General features: G+C 54.0%; 1 protein-coding gene across 1 annotated transcript; it reads left to right on the top strand.

The window, feature by feature from the left end:
* The first annotated feature begins 1268 nt into the window (after positions 1-1268).
* espl1 (extra spindle pole bodies like 1, separase) lies at positions 1269-18351 on the top strand. The gene is made up of 32 exons (XM_079747549.1): positions 1269-1406; positions 1546-1634; positions 1926-2228; positions 2566-3306; positions 3475-3576; positions 3794-3905; positions 4054-4181; positions 4661-4854; positions 5324-5566; positions 5923-6067; positions 6202-6358; positions 6503-6642; positions 6916-7050; positions 7282-7398; positions 7736-7907; positions 8192-8320; positions 8776-8932; positions 9104-9213; positions 9775-10931; positions 11011-11380; positions 11563-11697; positions 12126-12339; positions 12660-12853; positions 13272-13399; positions 13981-14103; positions 14729-14878; positions 15300-15467; positions 15576-15680; positions 15786-15901; positions 16016-16099; positions 16868-17032; positions 17826-18351. Exons 2-32 carry the CDS (start codon positions 1554-1556, stop codon positions 18025-18027), a joined length of 6477 nt encoding a protein of 2158 aa, XP_079603675.1. The 5' UTR covers positions 1269-1406; positions 1546-1553; the 3' UTR covers positions 18028-18351.
* Positions 18352-19300: the final 949 nt, after the last annotated feature.

A 19300-nucleotide genomic window follows, 5' to 3' on the forward strand; every position in this document is an offset into this window, starting at 1 on the left:
ATTGAATGTGACACAGCTGCTAAACACAAACAGCAGGAAAACGATCAAAAATTATTTCTCCTGTAGCTTATTTCTTAAGAATAATTAAATGAATAACATATCTAACCATTTAAACAACAGCATAACAATCCGAGATAACTGATAAATAATCACAAATGCCCACAATTCAATTCAAACTTGCTTGTGGGACTTGGGGCTGGCAGCAGGAGACGGCGGGGTTTCGTGCTGAACACAGCAAGAATTTCAGCAAGAAATATTAGTGAATCAGTCAATTCCCTTTCAAATGAAGCAGGGACAATGAGTTCAGTCTATCTGTCAACATTGTTGCCCTGGCGCCTGTTTTTATCCGATTGAAAGCTGATAAGAGTCTCTCCACAGTACTTGTCGTCATGGGCAATGTGAGGAGGCTGTTCATGTTGGGGAAAATATCACGGGGGCATGCGTCACGCACTTCTACGAGTGTTTCTTTTTTCTCATTCATGGTCTTGTTGGCCTTTGCCTTTCTTTTAAGCTGCTGCACAAACACAGTGTGCTCTGCGTCTTCCACTGGAATGGAAAAGTGCGTGCAGGCGGGCCGGATGAGAGCCTTGTCACCAAAGGTGTCTGACCGTGGCAAGCAGGCAGCAGCGGCTCTCATAAAGCCGTATGTGTCGGGCTTGAAACGAATGTTCAGCTCCATCATCTGCTTGTCCAGTATGTCATTCCATAATAAAATTTCTATAGGATTGAGTTTTGCTGTACAGGTGATGAGTTGCCCAGTAGAATCAACGTGCGTATTGCAGCCTGTGGGCGGGCAGTCCAAACGTGGGGTAGAAGCCGCTGATTGGCAGAGAAGCTTTTACTCAACGCTTTCCTCAGGCTGCTTATTGGATGACCAGCTAGAATGAAAATCACTCACTACTCACTATAGGCCTGGGTCAAAATGGGCGTGCCCGGACCTAAAATGGTTTGGCTCAGGCCCACCCGGGCCCAATGGTAGCGCCGCGGGTGATTTAAACATTAGGTTGAGACCATATTTTGGTTTTATTTTTTTAATGAGAATACTATTCAAACATTTGTTTTGTCGTCATTTGTATGTCAAACACGCACGAGTCTAAAGTACAACCTCAAGCAGACACACATTTTACCACAAATTTTGACGATTGCACCCCGATCCCCATACATCTTATCTCCGTAAAGAACTACATTACCCAGAAGCTGTCCACATCCGGCTTCTAGCGGAAGTCCAAGACGATTGGTTTGAAAACGGCTTTCAAATCCTCTGCGCGGGGAGACGCGTTGCTTGCTTTTAACAGTTTGAAAATCGAACACTTGTACATGAAAACGAGCAAACCAAGTAGAAAATAAAGCGGTTGGAACTTTTTTTGGGTTTCATCAAGAAGATTATTTTAATAGCGTCCCTAACGGTAAGACAACAATGTAGTTTGTTAGTTCGGTGTTCCCGTAACGTTCGAGACACCGCTGATGTGTTTCACGGTTCATGATCCCATACCGTGAGCTGTCAGCCAAGCTTGTATTTACTTCTCTACCATCGTTGCCTTGTAGCTGGGAAAATGAAGTGTTTGACGGCCGATGAATACACGCGGCGGACCGCCTCTTCCACAGAGACGAGGCTCTTGGTCGAAGAAGTCGAGGTGAGTTCAGAACAGCGGTACTCCGTCTGTCTGTCTGCAGTGTTGTCTCTCTGGGCTTCAGTGTTGTCTGTTTATCTGCAGTGTTGTCGTTCTGTCTGTCTGCATTGTTGTCGTTCTGTCTGTCCGCCGTGTTGTCTGTCTGTCTGCAGTGTGGTCCTATGAGCCAGTCGATGTCCTGATAAGATGGGAGACCTGGTCCTACTGTAACCCTTACTGTACCCTTCTGATGACCCCTCGTCACGTGTGGGGTTAATAATGTACGACTTCATCTGTTTTCGGTTCACATGACAGAGTTATGTCCGAAGCGGAGCGGGGACCCAAGGTCGCACCATCTGTGACCGGATCATCAGAGCCTGTAATCATCAGCTTGGGGTGGGACCCCCTGGCCTGGAGCACATCAGCAGCCTGGTCCGGCTGGTGGAGGCAGCTCTCTGTGGGTATGATGCGTCTGGCGCCAACATGGCTCAGAGAAGCCCTCTGTACATGGAGAAGATCGTCTTCCACATCGTGAAGAAGCTCAGCTCTCTGGGAGCCCAGGTTCCGTGTAGTCACCTGGGGGGTCTGCTTCACCGCAGGCTTCTTCCACCACAACAAGTACGTGTCTGTCTCACATGATAGTTCTACAGGATGTATGAATGCATTCATATTCCGGGTCCGCTTGCCTAAGGAGGTGGAGGGGGTTGATTTGCAAATGGAAGGTTGCTAGGTCGAACCCCGGCTCCTCCTAGCTGAGTGTTGAGGTGTCCCTTAGACCTGACAACTCACCCTAACTGCTCCCGACGAGCTGGCTGGTTGATTCCGCCGTCGGTGTGTGAATGTGTGCATGAACTGTTCAGTCGCTTTGGTTAAAAGCGTCAGCCTAAAGGTAAATGTTCCCTAAATGTAAATGTAATGTACATTCCCTGTCACACCTGATCTCTCTTTGTTTCAGACTGAAGACTACACTGGTTTGGTGCGCACCTGTTTTGCTGTCGTATGGAATGGACTCGCCGCAGCCAAAGACGACACTACACTGAATCCCAAAGACAGGCTGCACGGCCAAATGCAGGCTCTGCAGTTCCTCCTCCTCTTGGATAGCAGCGGCACGGTGCCCCTTTCCTGCTCCAAAGGCGCAGAAGACGCCTTCGCCACTTTTCAAAAGGCCCGTGGAACACTGACCACCGAAGACGGATCCTTCGTTCTCCGAGAAACACTGTCTTTCTTCCATGGCTGTTGGCGCAGCGGTCAGTGTGGGAGTGGGGAGTTCCTGGGGCACGCCAGCCTACCCGCTCTCTCCAAGGTGGTCCTCGCCGCCGCTAAGCTGATCTGCAAGGCCGGTTGCTCGCCACTTGCGTCCGGTCTGGTGGACGAGGTGGAGGGCGCGGTCGGGCGCTGTGCAGACTGCCGGCCCCGCCTGCTGCCCCTGGCGCTCGCAAGATGGGCTGTACAGGTTCATGCTGCTAAAGACCTCGCCGAGGAGAGAGGCAAGGCGTTCACAGAATGTGCCCGGGCCCTGAGGTCTCTCTCGGGCCCCCAAGAGACCCAGCAGACCCAGGCCGTCCTGGGGGGCTGCAGTCTTGTGTTTTGGGCTGTGGAGGCCAGGCACTGCAGCCAGCTCCCTGCCCCCGTGCTCCTGGCCTGGTTCTCCTTCCTCGAGGAGCACCAGGAGCTCATCATCAAAGCACTGCAGAAGGTGGGTGTCCTCAATGTCCTGGCTGAAACAGACATGATGATCTCGTTAACTAAGTGGAGTGCACACTGGGGGAAACCGCTCAAAAGAGCTGTATGTAAGCCCATTCATAAATGGGATTGACTGGTTGAATGTTTGCTCAGCCGTCTGCTGTGTTGTCCCCTGTCCCAGAACGAGGCGTCCCAGACGGAGCAGAGAGGACTGCAGCAGGCGCTCTGCTTCAGCATGTGTCACGGCTTCCTGTTTGCCTACGACAGCTTGCTGGACTCACAGGTGAGCCTGCAGCCCGAGGTCGGATCAAGTGAAGTAACCGCGGTCGACATTAATATGAGTGTCTGCTGTTGCTACCGTGTGTATGGATGTGTCTGCTGTAGCAAGTCACTGGTTGATGTTAAATATGTATTGCTCTTCTGTGTTTGGTTGTGGTGAACTTCTCACCATGGCTGATATTAAATACGTGCTGCTCCTCTGTGTGTGATGCGTCTGCCAGCTGGAGGAGGGAGAGGCCCTGGACAGAGTGCTGCTGTACTGTCAGGCGGCGACAGGGCGACTGATGCTGGAGCTACGCCAGGTTACCAGCCAGGACCTTTACGTCAAAGCAGGTGGGTTCCAGAAGTCCTGGTTCACCTCACGGTGGGTGGGTTTGTCTCAAAACTCCCAGAGCGAGCAGTAATCAGGGAACAGTAAGTGACTGACGTTGCTTGCCTGTGGTCATGTGCTTGCACTTGTGTGCATGTGTTTGTGCTTCAGTGACGGACGTGAGCAAACTGGTGTGTGGACTCCACAACCGCCGGTTGTACGAGCAGGCCTTCACGCTGGTGGAGATCTTGTGCCAGGAGCTGCGCAGGAACGGCCCTGCAGCTCTGTCCATGAACGCAGTGAGTTGGTCAGAGTGCTTTACCCCTCCCAGGGGCCTTGCTCCGTCGTTGTGGTGACAGCATCTGTAGTTCATAATACATTGACATTTACATTGAGGGAATTTTGCAGATGCTTTTATCCAAAGCAGCTTGCAATAAGTACATTTGTCAGAAGAAAGAGAAATCATATATCGCTGTTGGTACAGTAAGGATGTTCATAAAAAGATAGCTAAGATAGCTAGGAGCCAAGATGCTGCACAATGCTAGGTACTATTTTTAAGTGCCAGGACGTATAACATACAATAACTGCGAAAGAGGGGGGTGGGGGGGTAAGGGGGGAGGCTTGAGTCTTTTGTGTCTTTTTTAAGTGTTCATCTTGTTTTTAAATGAGCAGAAACCATTATTTTAAAAGGTTACCGAGCTCAATAGTTTCAAGGGCAATTCTCCTGAATGATGCTGCACTCTCTGATGTTCCCGTGGTCCCCTGTGTGCGTCTGTAGTTCAGCCTGCCCTTCAGGCTGGCCGTGCAGAGCTCCCGGCGCTGTGGGCGGCTGGAGCGAGCGCTGGACTGGGTCATGGTGTGGCTGAAGGCCCTGGGGCCCTCCGTGCTGGCCCAGATGGCGGAGCCCGTCTCCCTGTGGGTCCGCACCAAGGCGGAAGCGGCCCGGGCAGGAGAGGAGGACCTCCGCCTCAGGTAGGCACTTCTGTCAGCGTATGACGGCCTGCGACCGCCCAGATACCGGGTGCATTTAGCCAGCGTGTGATTGATTGACGGCTGTCGGGATGCATGCGGAAAAATGCTTCTAAAATAATATGCCTACCCTAGCTTTAATTTAATTTAAGAAAGTGGGGGGGTGGTATGTGGCTCAGGAGGTAGAAAAGGTTGGCTGATACCCGGAAGGTTGCTAGTTCGCTCCCCGGCTCCTCCTGTGTCGAGGTGTCCCTGAGCAAGACACCTCACCCTGACTGCTCCTGCCTGCGTAGTTGACTCCACTGTCACGCACTGGCGTGTGCATGAATGGCTGAATGTTGGGCAATATTTGCAAAGCACTTTGAGTGGCCCGTGGTTAGAAAGGCGCTGCAATAAACGCACTCCATTTACCGTTCCATTTAACGAGTGAATAACCAGGACCCTGCTGCGTCTCTCCCGCCCCCCGGCCCAGGACCCTGCGCGACGGCTTCGGGCCCGACCTCCCCGACGAGGGCGTCCTGCTGGCCCTGCTGACGGAGGAGCTGCGAGCCTACAGAGAGCTGCCAGCCGACACCAGCCAGGAGCGCTACAACACCCTGTGTGACCTGCTGGAGCTCTGCCACGAGGACAGCGCCCACCCCCACCTGCGGGCCGTGTATCTGGGGGAGATGGCCCGTGTGGTGTGCTTCCAGGACTTCAAGGAGCAGACGGACTGGTAGGACCCCCTCCCCGGGGGGAGCTGTGTGCGCGTGTGTGTGTGTGTGTGTGGAGATGTTCAGATTTTTTTCCATTAAGAATTCTCAGCCGATACCGAGTATACACCGATACAGCATCTAGCATTGTAACTACTAATAGCACTTGTTCTTATTGAATAGTTCTCGTACGTTGATGGCAGTGTATAGTCAGTTCACTTACTGTTTTTTTTCAGAACTAGATCATTTACATTTATTATTACAATTGTAATAATACATTTGTGTTCTTGTAGTTTAGCGTGAGCGAAATGGCAGTACTTCTGGAATTTCTGATGCTTCCATCAGTATCGGAACAACTCTATGCACGTGTCCTGCGCAGCCTGGCGGTGGACTTTACCCATGAGGCTTTGCGGTTGCTGGAGGAGGAGCCAGAGACGGCCGACAACGCGGCGCGGCTGAAAGACGACAAAGCCCAGGTCCTGCTGTGGCTCTACATCTGCACCCTGGAGAAGAACCTGCAGACGGTATGGGCTACCGGGTCGAGCCCTGAGATGTCTCCGAGATCCAAACTCTTAGCAGACGTTAAATTCGTTCACTACACTTAGTCCAGGAGCACCGATGTTTACGTTGCTTCATCCTGTCCGTCTGATTGGTTTAGGCCATCGAAAAGGACAAGAAACGGCAGGACCTGCGAGATAAGACCCAGTGTGTGGCCAATCCCACGACCAACGACATGGACTACGAGGACAAGCAGAAGACCCAGGACAGCAGCCTGGTCTACGAGGGCCTGTTCTTCGACCTGGCAGCAGAAAGCAGTAGGAGACCTCCTTCATAGTCCAAACTGTGTTGAGGCTGACGTTGCTCCTATTCTTCTTGAAAGTCAGTGGAAGATGTACTGGTTCTCCTCTGCAGTATGGGGTCGTCCATTGATCCACCCATGTCCTGCATGTTTCCCTCAGAGTTCTGCCAGCCCTTGGAGAGAGCCCTGGACATCTGGTCTGCTCTCCTGCAGAGCGATGTCTTGTCAGAGCTCCGCTGTCCCAAGCAGAGCTACAGCTCCATCACTCTGACCGCCGCCCTCTTCAGACTCATGGGGAAGGTAGAGACCCACCCTAACCAGTAAAGCACCAGAACACAAGACCCACCCTAACCAGTACAGCTCCACAAGACCCACACTAACCAGTACAGCACCAGAACACAAGACCCACCCTAACCAGTACAGCACCACACAACCCTAACCAGCACAGCGCCACAACACAAGACCCACCCTCACTAGTACAGCACCACAAGACCCGCCCTAACCAGTACAGCACCTGTGTATGAGAGGTCTTCACCCAGCACCCAAACCGTGTGTGTTCCTCGCTGTCCCCAGCCACTGAAGGCTCTGGAAGCCTACCAGCTCTCCTTGGACCTGGCCCGTCGCCTTGACGACGCTAAAGGATGCGCCGGGTCGCTGTGCCACTCGGCCCGCCTCCTGCTGGACCTGGGCTGTCCTGAACTGGCTGAGGTCGGTCGCTGTGGGAACGAACTGGTTTCCATTCCTTTCACCTGAAAAACTAACAACTTGCTTTCACATTGACCCTGTTATCCCAACGTGTACAAGGAGGCCCTTCGCTTATGGGACTCACATCCCAGTTTTATTTGATATAATCGGCTTTGGCCTACCGTGTTCTCACATGCATCTCAAAACCCACCTGCTGTGGTTCATCCACCCCAACATATGACTGTTGTGGTTCAGGGTCTGCTGGGGGAGGCGGAGCCGTACCTGTGCTCCGAGAGCCCTCCGGAGGAGCCCTGTCCCCTGGCGCTGTATGCTGTCCTGCTCAGGGCCCAGTGCTGCTACAGTACAGGACAGGTGAGTTCACCACCTACAGCCTGGGACTGTCCTGTCCTCTCACAGCCTTAAGCGAGGAGCCATGGCCTCAGTCCCGCGGCGCTAAGGAGGCCTTTAGCTCGTTAGTTGTTGACAGGAAACGGATGGAATATAATTGTGTTGTTGAATCATGAAGTTACAGTGCTGTTGCAATAGCTATAGTAATGAAAATATTAGGTTGTTTCTCAGATCAATGCAAAAACTATTGCTCTGTGTCTGCTCTCAGCCACATGTTAACGCCAACATGTGGCTGGGGGATTCTCTGTGGAGATGTTAGTGGGGATGTTAACCCCAACATGCTTCCGGGGCCTCTCTGCAGGTGGAGCGCGGCGTGCCCTTCCTGTGCGAGGTGCTCCAGGAGGTGAACGAGCAGAGGCCGTCCAAGAGCTGGTACCTGCTGCGGGCCCAGGCGCTCCAGGCCTGCAGCTCCTACCTGGGCCTGGACGCCGGAGCCCTGCCCGGCGCCCTGCGGCAGCAGATCAACCAGCACGGTGGGCCCCCGCCTTCAGCCGCCAGCCCGCCCAACCACCGCTCAGACACGCCCAGCCACCGCTCAGACACGCCCAACCACCACCGCTCAGACACACTCAACCACCACCGCTCAGACACTCCCAACCACCGCTCAGACACGCCCAACCACCGCTCAGACACGCCCAACCACCGCTCAGACACGTCGAACCACCGCTCAGACACGCCCAACCACCACTCAGACACGCCAAACCACCGCCAAACATACAGCTGCACTCTCATCTGCTGTTGGTCTTCTGTGTTTCAGGGTTCAAGAGCGCCGACACGGCGATGCACGGAGCGCTGAAGCTGCTGGCCAGCCTGCTGGTGACCCTGGTGGGGAACGGCCTGTTCATGAGCATCAGCGGCACCTCGGAAACACGCTTCGTAGACCAAGGCAGGTACCGGGGTGGGCCGACGGTCAGAGGGGCCCAGGCAGCTACCAGGCTGGGCCCAGGGTCATAGGGGCCAAGGCAGGTACCGGGGTGGGCCAAGGCAGGTACCAGGGTAGGCCCAGGGTAAGAGCAGCCAAGGCAGGGGCCTGGGTTAGAGGGACCCACGGACCCCCGCCCCTCTCTCTCACACCCAGCCTCTGGATGTCTCCGGGGTCGGCTTAGCTGAGGAGTTAGAGCGACTGACTTGTAACCGGTAGTTTGCTAGGTCCATCCCTGGCTGTGAGTGTTGAGGTGTCCCTGAGCAAGGCACCTCACCCTGACTGCGTCGGAAGAGCTGGCTGTAGCCCTGCATGCTGGACTCCGCCGTTGGTGTGTGAATGTGTCCGTGAACTGTCGCTTTGGATGAAAACGTCCGCTAAATGACCTCAATGTAATTGCCCCTGTGTTCCGGGAGCAGGGGAGAACCTGTCTCTGAAGTGGCTGCTGCTCTCTGAGCTGCTGGGCTGCTCGCTGAAGATGGTGGCGGTAAGGAGCCGGACTGGGGCCGTGCACGACGCCAAGCTGCAGCTCCTGGAGGCCCTGGAGATGTCCGCCAAGCTGCAGGCCGTCAGCCAGTACGTAGGCCTGGACTCTCACACTAAAGCTGTTTAATGGCCCCTGCTATTTTGAAACCAGGCTTTGGTCCCTCTTTGTTTTCCAAAAATTAAGAAAACAATTGACAAGCACGTTTCTTTTATAAATCTCTTCTGGTTTGTCTTTGTTGCCCTGAATGTTTTGCGGTTCAGCTGCGCGGAGCTGCTGGTGGTGAAGGCGGAGCTGGAGATGATGAAGGGCGAGCCGGAGCAGAGTGGGTTCGACCTGGACAGAGTGAAGAACCTTCTGGAGCTCTGCATGGGTGAGTGGCCAGAAGCTGAGGGTAAGGAGAGTTCCCCTTCGGTTCAGGTGTTCATGAGTTCAGGTGTTCATGAGTTTTCAGGTGTTTATGGGTTCAGGTGGTCATGGGTTCAGGTGTTCATGGGTTCAGGTGTTCATGGGTTCAGGTGTTCATGGGTTCAGGTGTTCATGAGTTCAGGTGTTCATGAGTTCAGGTGTTCATGAGTTCAGGTGTTCATGGGTTCATCAGTGTTCATGGGTTCATCAGTGTTCATGGGTTCTCAGGTGTTCATAAGTTCAGGTGTTCATAAGTTCAGGTGTTCATAAGTTCAGGTGTTCATGGGTTCTCAGGTGTTCATGGGTTCTCAGGTGTTCATGGGTTCTCAGGTGTTCATGGGTTCTCAGGTGTTCATGGGTTCAGGTGTTCATGGGTTCAGGTGTTCATGGGTTCAGGTGTTCATGGGTTCAGGTGTTCATGGGTTCAGGTGTTCATGGGTTCAGGTGTTCATGGGTTCAGGTGTTTATGAGTTCAGGTGTTCATGAGTTCTCAGGTGTTCATGAGGTGTCTCTTCCCGTCCTCTAGACGTCGCTCCCCCTGAGCAGAAGACGGACGTGAAGATCAAACCCAGGAAGGGGCGTCCGGCCGCCAAGCCCCCGGCTCCGGCCCCGAGCCTGGATGAGGACTGCAGCGGGCTCCTCAGCACCCGGTGGTTCACCAAGGAGGCCGCGGAGAAGGACCAGTGCAGCTCCCCGCCCCTGAAGGCCCAGCCCCGCCGCTGGCTCTCCTCCCTGGCCCATGCGGCCGGCTGCCGCTGCCCCTGCTGCGGCACGCCCAGCCTGGGCCGCGTCACAGCGCGCTGGGCCGTCGCCCAGGCCGACCTGGCCCTCCTGCTGGAGCCCAGCGACGGGCGCGTCAGCCGGATCCTGCACCGCACCGCGCTCACCCGCTGCCAGAGCGTCACGGAGAAGCTCTCCGCCCGGCTGGCCGCACTGTTCCCCTCTGCGTGCCCCGGCCGGGGCCCCGCGGAGCCCGGCCTGATGCTGGACGTGGTCGGACACACCTACCTCAGCATGGCCCTGGCCGGCCTCGGGCCCCGGCTGGACCCGGTCCCAGACGTGTGGGACGTCATGGAGGCCGGCCTAGCCTTTGTCAGTGTGAATCCGTCCCCCGTGCTGAAGCCGGTGAGGGCCGGGCTGATGGCCACCAAGGCCATGGCGTCCCTTCTCACCCTGGCTGGGAAGAGGAACTGCAGCCCAGAAGAGCTCTTCTCTAGCGCATGGACCTGGAATCCGCCCAGAAACACAAAGAGGTCCGCACTGAGACCATCGACCCCTCCTCCAGAAGGCCTCAAGAAGCCTAAGGACCCCGTCAGTACCGTTAAAGTCTCTGCGCTTCCTACCAAGACGAAGGAGCCAAAGAAGACCAGCGCTCTGCTCCCTAGCGTCAAGGTGACCAGCTCCTCTTCCAGAGCCAAGTGTCTGCTCCCCAAAACTCCAGCTGCCGTCAGACCGTCGAGAGCCAAACCGGCAGGGAAGGAGCTCAGCTTTTTCCCCTTTGACACGGAGGTCCCCACCGTGGCCTGTACCCCGGTCCCCAGGACCCGTGCCGGGGCCCCCAGGGGACCGGCCAGGGCCTCTACTCGAACTCAGTTCCAAGTGTACGAGGAAGGGTCTCCGGATCAAGAGAAGCCTCAGCCCGTCCCTGGCGCGCCCAAACGCACAAAGAAGTCCCGCTTCAAGGTAAACCGTGACTTCAGTTTGGTTTCTTCAGTCCGTGTTCCCTTCGGCCCCTTCCTCTGAACACCGTCTTCTTCCGCAGGTGGACTTCAGTGACGAGAGTGACCTGGAGGAGGTGGAGCTCAAGGCGAAGGCCACTGTGCCCAAGAAGCGCTCTACCACCACGGCCAGCAAGGCGGCAGGGCGGGGCCCCAGATCGGCCGCTGAGACGCCCCTGCTGGAGGCCCCCGTCAAGAGGCCCGGCAGGAAGAAGGCCACCGCTCAGCCTCGGCCTCCGTCCTCTTCTGAGGACGAGGCGGCCCCGCCCAGACGAGGCAGGAGGCCGCTGGCCGGGGGCGCCGAGGGCGAGCCGGAGAAGATGAGGACCATCCAGGAGGAGATGGACGCAGCGGGGCTGGACCTCAGCATGGAGGTCCTCCGGGGGTCTGACGCCGAGGACAACGCCGTCGCAAGTAGGGAACCCACACGCTGCCGTCAGAAGGTCTTCTGTTATCAGAAGGTCTCCTGCCACTCTGAGACCTTTCTCGAGGTCCAGAGACATGGAGTCTTTTAAAACAATGAGGTTTCACTCGTTCATATCCACGACTGTCTGTGTCATTCTTCCTCCACAACCCACTCTGCTCCCGTTGTGCAGACGCAGACCTTGAGGTCCTCCGGAGGGACCGGTGTGGGGACATGGAGAGGGACGGTCGGTCCACGATGCTCAGCCGACCAGGTCCTCTGATGGGGGGTCTACCGGCCCACCTGGCTCCTTCAGACGCCCTGCCAGGTGCAGATCCTCCCATCAGTCCAAGTGTTGTCCGCTCCACACCATCTGATATCATATTAATTATTATTTGATGTTATTATATTATTATAATTGCTTGGCACTTGGTTCTATGAATATCCTTACTGTACCGACGGCCATAAATTGTTGTTTATTTTTTCAACAACAAAAAAAGAAATGTATTTATTGTAAGTCCCTTTGGATAAAAGCCCTAAATGTAAATAAAAGCCCTAAATTGATTGTAAGTCCCTTTTGGATAAAAGCCCTAAATTTATTGTAAGTCCCTTTTGGATAAAAGCCCTAAATGTGAATGAATACCCTAAATGTAAATGTCAAAGGTCCCCCAAAAGAGTTTGAAATGGGTCAAGATGAGGTCGGGGTGAAAGCCTCACCAAGCGTCTCCCTCCGTCTGTCTCCATGTTGAATAATAGAGGACCTCTCCTTGGAGAGCGTCCAGTCTCTGCTGCGCTCCGCCTGGCTGTCCCTGCAGCACCTCCCGTCCCCGGGCCTGTACCCCGCCCTGTGTGGCCTCCTGGCCCTGAGCCTGGGCCAGCGGGACGCCCCCGCCGCCGCCATGCTCCACACGCACTCCCTGGGCGTGGCCCACCGCCACCACACGCTGAGGCACCTGGCATGCCGCCTCAAGTAAGGCCCCTCGGTCCTCCGCTCAATCTTTATAATTATTATTATTAATATATTTATTATTATATCCTTTTTCTAACCAGGTTAGTGTCATTGGGATTAAACTATCTTTTACAAGAGAGACCTGGCCAAGATGCACAGCAGTACACAGCTCCAACATAAAACACAAGACAAAATACAAGTTCAATGCTAAGGGCGATAGTGATAATACATTGAGATAATTTACTATAACATTGAATCATCGTAAGTCCGCTCCGATATGTTTTTCGCTATCGGAGTTCGCCGTCTGAGTTCTGATAATGGCGTCGTCTCGTCGGAACCAGGAAACTGAAGAAGGGCTCCAACGAGCTGACGGAGCGGCTGGCGTCTCTGCGCCTGGAGGAGAGCCCTAAGCCACCTCTAGAGGCCAGGCTGGAGCGGCTGGAGCAGCTCTTCGGCTTCCCGGCCGCCTGTCCTGAGACCTTCCCCCGGCAGCAGAGCCAGGACTTCATGCAGCAGGTGGAACGGCTGCCCTCAGGTGAACGGACGCGGCGTGTGACGGGATCACTCTCCGTTGGTCCAGTCTTGCTTATGACCATAGTGTATGTCCGCACTTATTGTGTGTGTGTGTGTGTGTGTGTGTGTGTACACGTCCTTGCATTTTAAAATAGTTCTTCGCATTGTGTAGCATCTTAGCATGGTCTATGTTGTATACGGGGAATGGGTTAACCTAGCGATTGTTAGTGCTCTTGGCACTTGGTTCTATGAACATCCTTACTGTACCGACGGCAATATATCGTTTTTTCTCTTTTCTTCTGACAAATCTAATTATTGTAAGTAGCTTTAGATAAAGGCGTCTGCTGAATGTAACTGAAAATAGCGTCCCTGGTCACGCTAAAGCTGCGTGCTGGTTGGCTTGTCCTCTAAACGCTCTCCTACCCCCCCCCCCCGGTCAGGGCTGACGGTGTGCGTGCTGTCCCTGGTGGGGGTGCGGCCCGGGGAGATGGGAGAGAGCCTGCTGCTGACCCGTCTGGAGAGAGGCTCCGCCCCCATCACTGTCCACATCCCCTCCTCCGGCCCGCAGGTGAGGACGCTCTCAGGGGCGTAGCCACGGTAAAGTGACCCGGCGTCGCCCGGGAGGGGAAGATGCTAGCATGGCGATGGTTTGAATCCAATCAGATGCGCAGATATTGTCTACACTGCAGGAGTCCGGTGTGGTGGAGGGGGAGCCGAGAGAACAATACATATTATAGGATATATTTGTACGTTTAAACTGAGACGGGAGATGTGGGTGTTGCACCGGGAATGCAGGACAGGACGGTGTTTAAGACCATGAGAAATGTTGGAGAGAAAATGGAAAATAGACAGGTAGATTTATACAGCCCATTCACCCATTCATTCACCCACCCACGGCGGTGTCAACCATGCAAGGAGACAGCCAGCTAGTCAGGAGCAGTTAGGGTGAGGCGTCTTGCTCAGGGACACCTCGACACTCGAGCCGGCGATCGAACTAGCAACCTCCCCGGTTTCCAGCCAACCAGCTCTAACTCCTGAGCCACGTGCCGCCCCAGCATCCTCCCAGGAGGATGTACGGTACTCTGGGTTTGTTAGGAGGCGGGTCCCATAATGAATGGCCGTGGTAACGGGCGTCCCTTCTCCCTGCAGCAGGGCGTCAGCGGGCTGGTCCAGGAGATGGACCGCGTCCAGGCCGAGCAGAAGGTGGTCAGCTGGCTCTCAGAGAAGGCCCGCTGGTGGGAGGGCCGCCGGGGGCTGGACGCACGGCTCCAGGTACGCACACTCTCACTCTCTCACTCTCGCACGCCCTCACGTTCTCTCACTCTCACACTCTCTCACTCTCTCACACTCTCACACACCCTCATGTTCTCTCACTCTTTCACACTCTCACACTCTCCCTCTCATGCTCACTCTCTCACTCACACGCTCTCTCACTCTCGCATGCCCTCACATTCTCTCACTCTTTCACACTCTCACACTCTCCCTCTCATGCTCACTCTCTCACTCACACGCCCTCACGTTCTCTCTCACTCTCACACGCCCTCACGTTCTCTCACACTCTCACACTCTCACTCTCACACGCCCTCACGTTCTCTCACTCACACACCCTCAAGTTGTCTCACGCTCTCACTCTCTCACACTCTCACTCTCTCACTCTCTCACATTCTCTTTCACACTCTCACTCTCATGCTCACACCCTCACTCTCTCACTCTGTCTCTTTCACTCTCACTCTCTTTCTCTCTCTGTGTGCGTCTTGGCTCTGGGACTGTAGATAACAGAGGTACTACATGTTGGTCCCTACTCTGAACCACCTAATGGCCGTTAGAGGAACTACACGTGAGGGTGTATGTCTTGGTGAGGAGCGGGGTCAGAATGCCTTGTTGTTCTTCTCGGTAGCGGGTGTTGGAGAGCATGGAGGCGTTGCTGGGCTGCTGGAGGAGCATGCTGCTCCCGCTCACCTCTGACCCGGAGCTGTCGGTCCAGGTCCGGAGGCTGCAGGCCGTGATGGCGGCCAGAGGCCTGGTGGCCAGCGAGGACATGCTGAAGGTAGGACACGTCTGTCTGTCTGTCTGTCTGTCTGTCTGTTCAGAGGCCTTCACATTGACCCACTGATGGGAGGAGAAGTCATGAATGAAAGATGATCGCTTAATGATTATTTTAGTACACAAGACTCAGTAGGACTGATACACAAGACTCACTAGGACTGATACACACAGACTCACTAGGACTGATACACACAGACTCACTAGGACTGATACACACAGACTCACTAGGACTGATACACACACTCACTAGGACTGATACACAAGACTCACTAGGGTTCTAGGTGTTTGTTCTAATGATATGGCCCTCCCCCATGGGGCTGGGTTCTAGGTGTTTGTTCTAATGATATGGCCCTCCCCCATGTGGCTGGGTTCTAGGTGTTTGTTCTAACGATATGGCCCTCCCCCATGTGGCTGTGTTCTAGGTGTTTCTCTCCGCAGCTCCCCTGCTGAATCCTGAAGACCTGCAGCTCTTCTCCCAGGGCCTGTCCTCTGCCTGGGACGGCCGGTGTGACGAGGTCCTCCAGGAGGCCGTCTCCCGCCTGGCGTCCGGGGCGGAACCCAAGGGTCACGTGGTTCTCATCCTGGACAAGGTGAGGTCCCCCCCCTCGGCCCGTCTCCCCCAGGGTTCTTCACACGACGGTCTGTACGGAGGGGAGATAGGGGGGTTGATAATGACCACCATCTCCTCACTCTTCCAGCACCTCCAGAAACTACCGTGGGAGTGCATGCTGTGCCTGAGGCCTCGCTCGGTGACGAGGATGCCATCCCTACACTCCCTGCTGGGAGCCTGCCTTCAGAGAGAGGTAAGCCCTGGCCGACCCTACCCAAGATGCCTTGCTGTTTGATGCCTTGCTGGTCTGCAGCGTACCAGATCCTTGTCATGCCACGCTCTCTCCCCCCCCCCACAGTGGGACCCTCGGTGCATCCTGGAGCAGGGGGTGGACCCCAAGCAGGTGTTCTACGTGCTGAACCCCGACGCCAACCTGAGCGACACGCAGGACCGCTTCAAGGACCTGTTCAGCAGGTGAGACTGGAGGTGCCCTCATCATGGTGTACCGGACTGTTGACACGCTGTACATTTGGCGGAGCGGTCACGTCCCCTACCGTGTTCCCTGACCCGCTGTGGTTTATCTCTCAGTCAGCGCGACTGGCAGGGCGTGTGTGGCGCTGTCCCTGACTCCGCCCAGCTGCAGGAAGCAGTGGCTACCAAGGATCTCTACATGTGAGTATTTGGACGGATTACTAAGCTATAATTTCACCAGCTTGACGGACAAGTGGATACTTTGATTGGACGGAACATTCCACGTAAAAACATTCATAATGATCTGAAACTTACTAGAGTAAAGTTTAGTAACGTTTTTATGTGGACCGTGTCTCATCATCTGAAAGAACGTGTGGTAAAGCACCCACTGGGAGGCCCTTCTTTGACTGGGCCCCGTGCTGAGCCACCTCTCTCGCTCTCTGAGCTACCTCTTTCTCTTTCTCTAACTCTCTTGAGCCTCCTCTCTGAGCCACCTCCCTCTCTCCTCTCTGAGCCCCACCTCCCTCTCCTCTCTGAGCCCCCTCTCTCTCCTCTCTGAGCCACCTCTCTCTCCTCTCTGAGCCACCTCCCTCTCCTCTCTAAACCACCTCCCTCTCCTCTCTGAGCCACCTCCCTCTCCTCTCTGAGCCCCTCTCTCTCCTCTCTGAGCCCCCTCCCTCTCTCTCCCTCTCCTCTCTGAGCCCCTCTCTCTCTCCTCTCTGAGCCCCCTCCCTCTCTCTCCCTCTCCTCTCTGAGCCCCTCTCTCTCTCCTCTCTGAGCCCCCTCCCTCTCTCTCCCTCTCCTTTCTGAGCCCCCTCCCTCTCTCTCCCTCTCCTCTCTGAGCCCCTCTCTCTCTCCTCTCTGAGCCCCCTCCCTCTCTCTCCCTCTTCTCTCTGAGCCCCTCTCCCTCTCCTCTCTGAGCCCCCTCCCTCTGTCCTCTCTGAGCCCTCTCTCTCTCTGTGCCCTCAGCTACGTGGGCCACGGCGCCGGCGCCCGCTACCTGGACGGACGAAGCCTCCTGAAGCAGGACCTGCGGGCGGCAGCCCTCCTGTTCGGCTGCAGCAGCGCCGCCCTGGCGGTGCGCGGAGACCTGGAGGGAACGGGCATCATCCTCCACTACCTCACGGCCGGCTGGTAACCCTACGGCCACCCACACCCACACGGGACTCACTAGGACTGATACACACAGACTCACTAGGACTGATACACAAGACTCACTAGGACTGATACACAAGACTCACTAGGACTGATACACAAGACTCACTAGGACTGATACACAAGACTCACTAGGACTGATACACACAGACTCACTAGGACTGATACACAAGACTCACTAGGACTGATACACAGGACTCACTAGGACTGATACACAAGACTCACTAGGACTGATACACACAGACTCACTAGGACTGATACACAAGACTCACTAGGACTGATACACAAGACTCACTAGGACTGATACACAGGACTCACTAGGACTGATACACAAGACTCACTAGGACTGTAATACACAGGACTCACTAGGACTGATACACAGGACTCACTAGGACTGATACACAGGACTCACTAGGACTGATACACACAGACTCACTAGGACTGTGAAACACAGGACTCACTAGGACTGTGATACACACAGGACTCACTAGGACTGTGATACACACAGACTCACTAGGACTGTGAAACACAGGACTCACTAGGACTGTGATACACACAGACACACTAGGACTGATACACACAGGACTCACTAGGACTGTGATACAAACAGACTCACTAGGACTGATACACACAGTAATCGCTTGGACTGTTATGAGTTTTGAATGTAGCATACTGCCTGTTGAAATGATGGCTGATGATTCTGATCTTAACTCTGATGATTCCTGCTGACTTGTCTGCGGTGGCTTGCTCATGGGCCCTTGCCTCCCTGCAGCCCCCTGGTGTTGGGGACCCTGTGGGACGTCACGGACCGGGACATCGACCGCTTCACCACCGCCCTGCTGGAGTCCTGGCTGTCGGCCGGGTCCGGGGCCCCCCTCCTGGACTACATGGGGCCCGCCCGCCAGGCCACGCACCTCAGACACCTGATCGGGGCGGCGCCCGTGGTGTACGGGCTCCCAGTGCACCTGAAATAACCTCTGGTGGAGCATTAGAATGGTGTTTAGTCTACCAGTAAAAATGAAATTACCTCTGATGCAATATTAGGGTGGTGTGTATACTACCAATACATCCTTAACGACCTCTCTGATGCAGTATTAGGGTGGTGTATTGTCTACCCATACACCTGAAATAACCTCTCTGATCCAGTTTATATTTTAATATCTAAAAGTGTTGCTTGTGAAATCCTAAACCGATTTTTTTCAGATTTTATTTTTCAATTCAAATGCTAATTCATTGCAATGTATATATTTAATGGGATTTTTTTTTCAGGAATTGCAGGTTATTCAAATATATTAAAGCATGCGTGTTGTAAAATTAAAACTTCTTGATTTTGAATAAAGGTGTTCTGCTTTCATTTAAACACTCTCTTGGACTCAAGTCCGAGGGCACTTTGGTTGGCAGGCTGGCTCGCTCTGGGCCCCAATTGCGTCTAATCATCGATTTGCCCCTTCATTTCATAATGAGTTTTTCCTGGCTTGGCAAAAGAAGGGTATTATTTATTTTAAAGATTTATACATAACAAGTGTTTTTGCTTCATTCGAACAGCTCAAAACTAAATTTGATCTACAGAATGCAACTTTTTTTTGTTATCTTCACGTTAGGGTCTGGGTACGAAACAATACAGGAACATTCCCTACAATCCCCGAACCTCAACCTATGGATACTCTTTTCCCAGCAGACCCAGAGCTCAGGGGCACAATATCCGTTATCTATAAAAAACTTTCTTCTGTGCACTCAGCGTTTCTGGATGCATTGAGAGCGGCGTGGCAGGCTGATCTGAATGTAAAATTTACAGATGTTGAGTGGTCAAATGTTTGTTTAAGAATACATTCGTCATCGATATGTGCCAGACATGGCTTGATCCAGTTTAAAGTAGCACACAGACTCCATCTCTCTTACGCCAAAATCTCAAAAATGTATCCATCAAGTGATAATTCATGCAACAGATGTAAAAATTCACCTGCTACAACACTAGCTCATATGTTCTGGCTTTGCCCGAAACTTGTTAATTACTGGTACCCTCGGTTTGACTCACTATCCAAGATACTGAAGAGACCAATAGCTCCGAACCCTCTTACAGCTGTTTTTGGTATTCAATGTGAGGGCGATCATCTTCTTAGAGCACAATCAAATTGTATTGCCTTTGTCACTCTTATAGCCAGAAGATTAATTTTACTCAATTGGAAGCAGGCTACCCCACCTTCCTTTTAAACACTGGATTAGGGACACACTACAATTTCTGAAACT

Source organism: Pollachius pollachius, assembly GCF_949987615.1.
Source record: "Pollachius pollachius genome assembly, chromosome: 12".
NCBI classification, from domain to species: Eukaryota; Metazoa; Chordata; class Actinopteri; order Gadiformes; family Gadidae; genus Pollachius; species Pollachius pollachius.

Bases quoted from the DNA above. Each gene is read 5' to 3' on its own strand.
- espl1 (XM_079747549.1), top strand. From the start codon at position 1,554: ATGAAGTGTTTGACGGCCGATGAATACACGCGGCGGACCGCCTCTTCC. The intron at 11,381-11,562 runs GTAGGGAACCCA...CCCGTTGTGCAG, and splicing joins CGAGGACAACGCCGTCGCAA to ACGCAGACCTTGAGGTCCTC. The intron at 11,698-12,125 runs GTGCAGATCCTC...GTTGAATAATAG, and splicing joins TCCTTCAGACGCCCTGCCAG to AGGACCTCTCCTTGGAGAGC.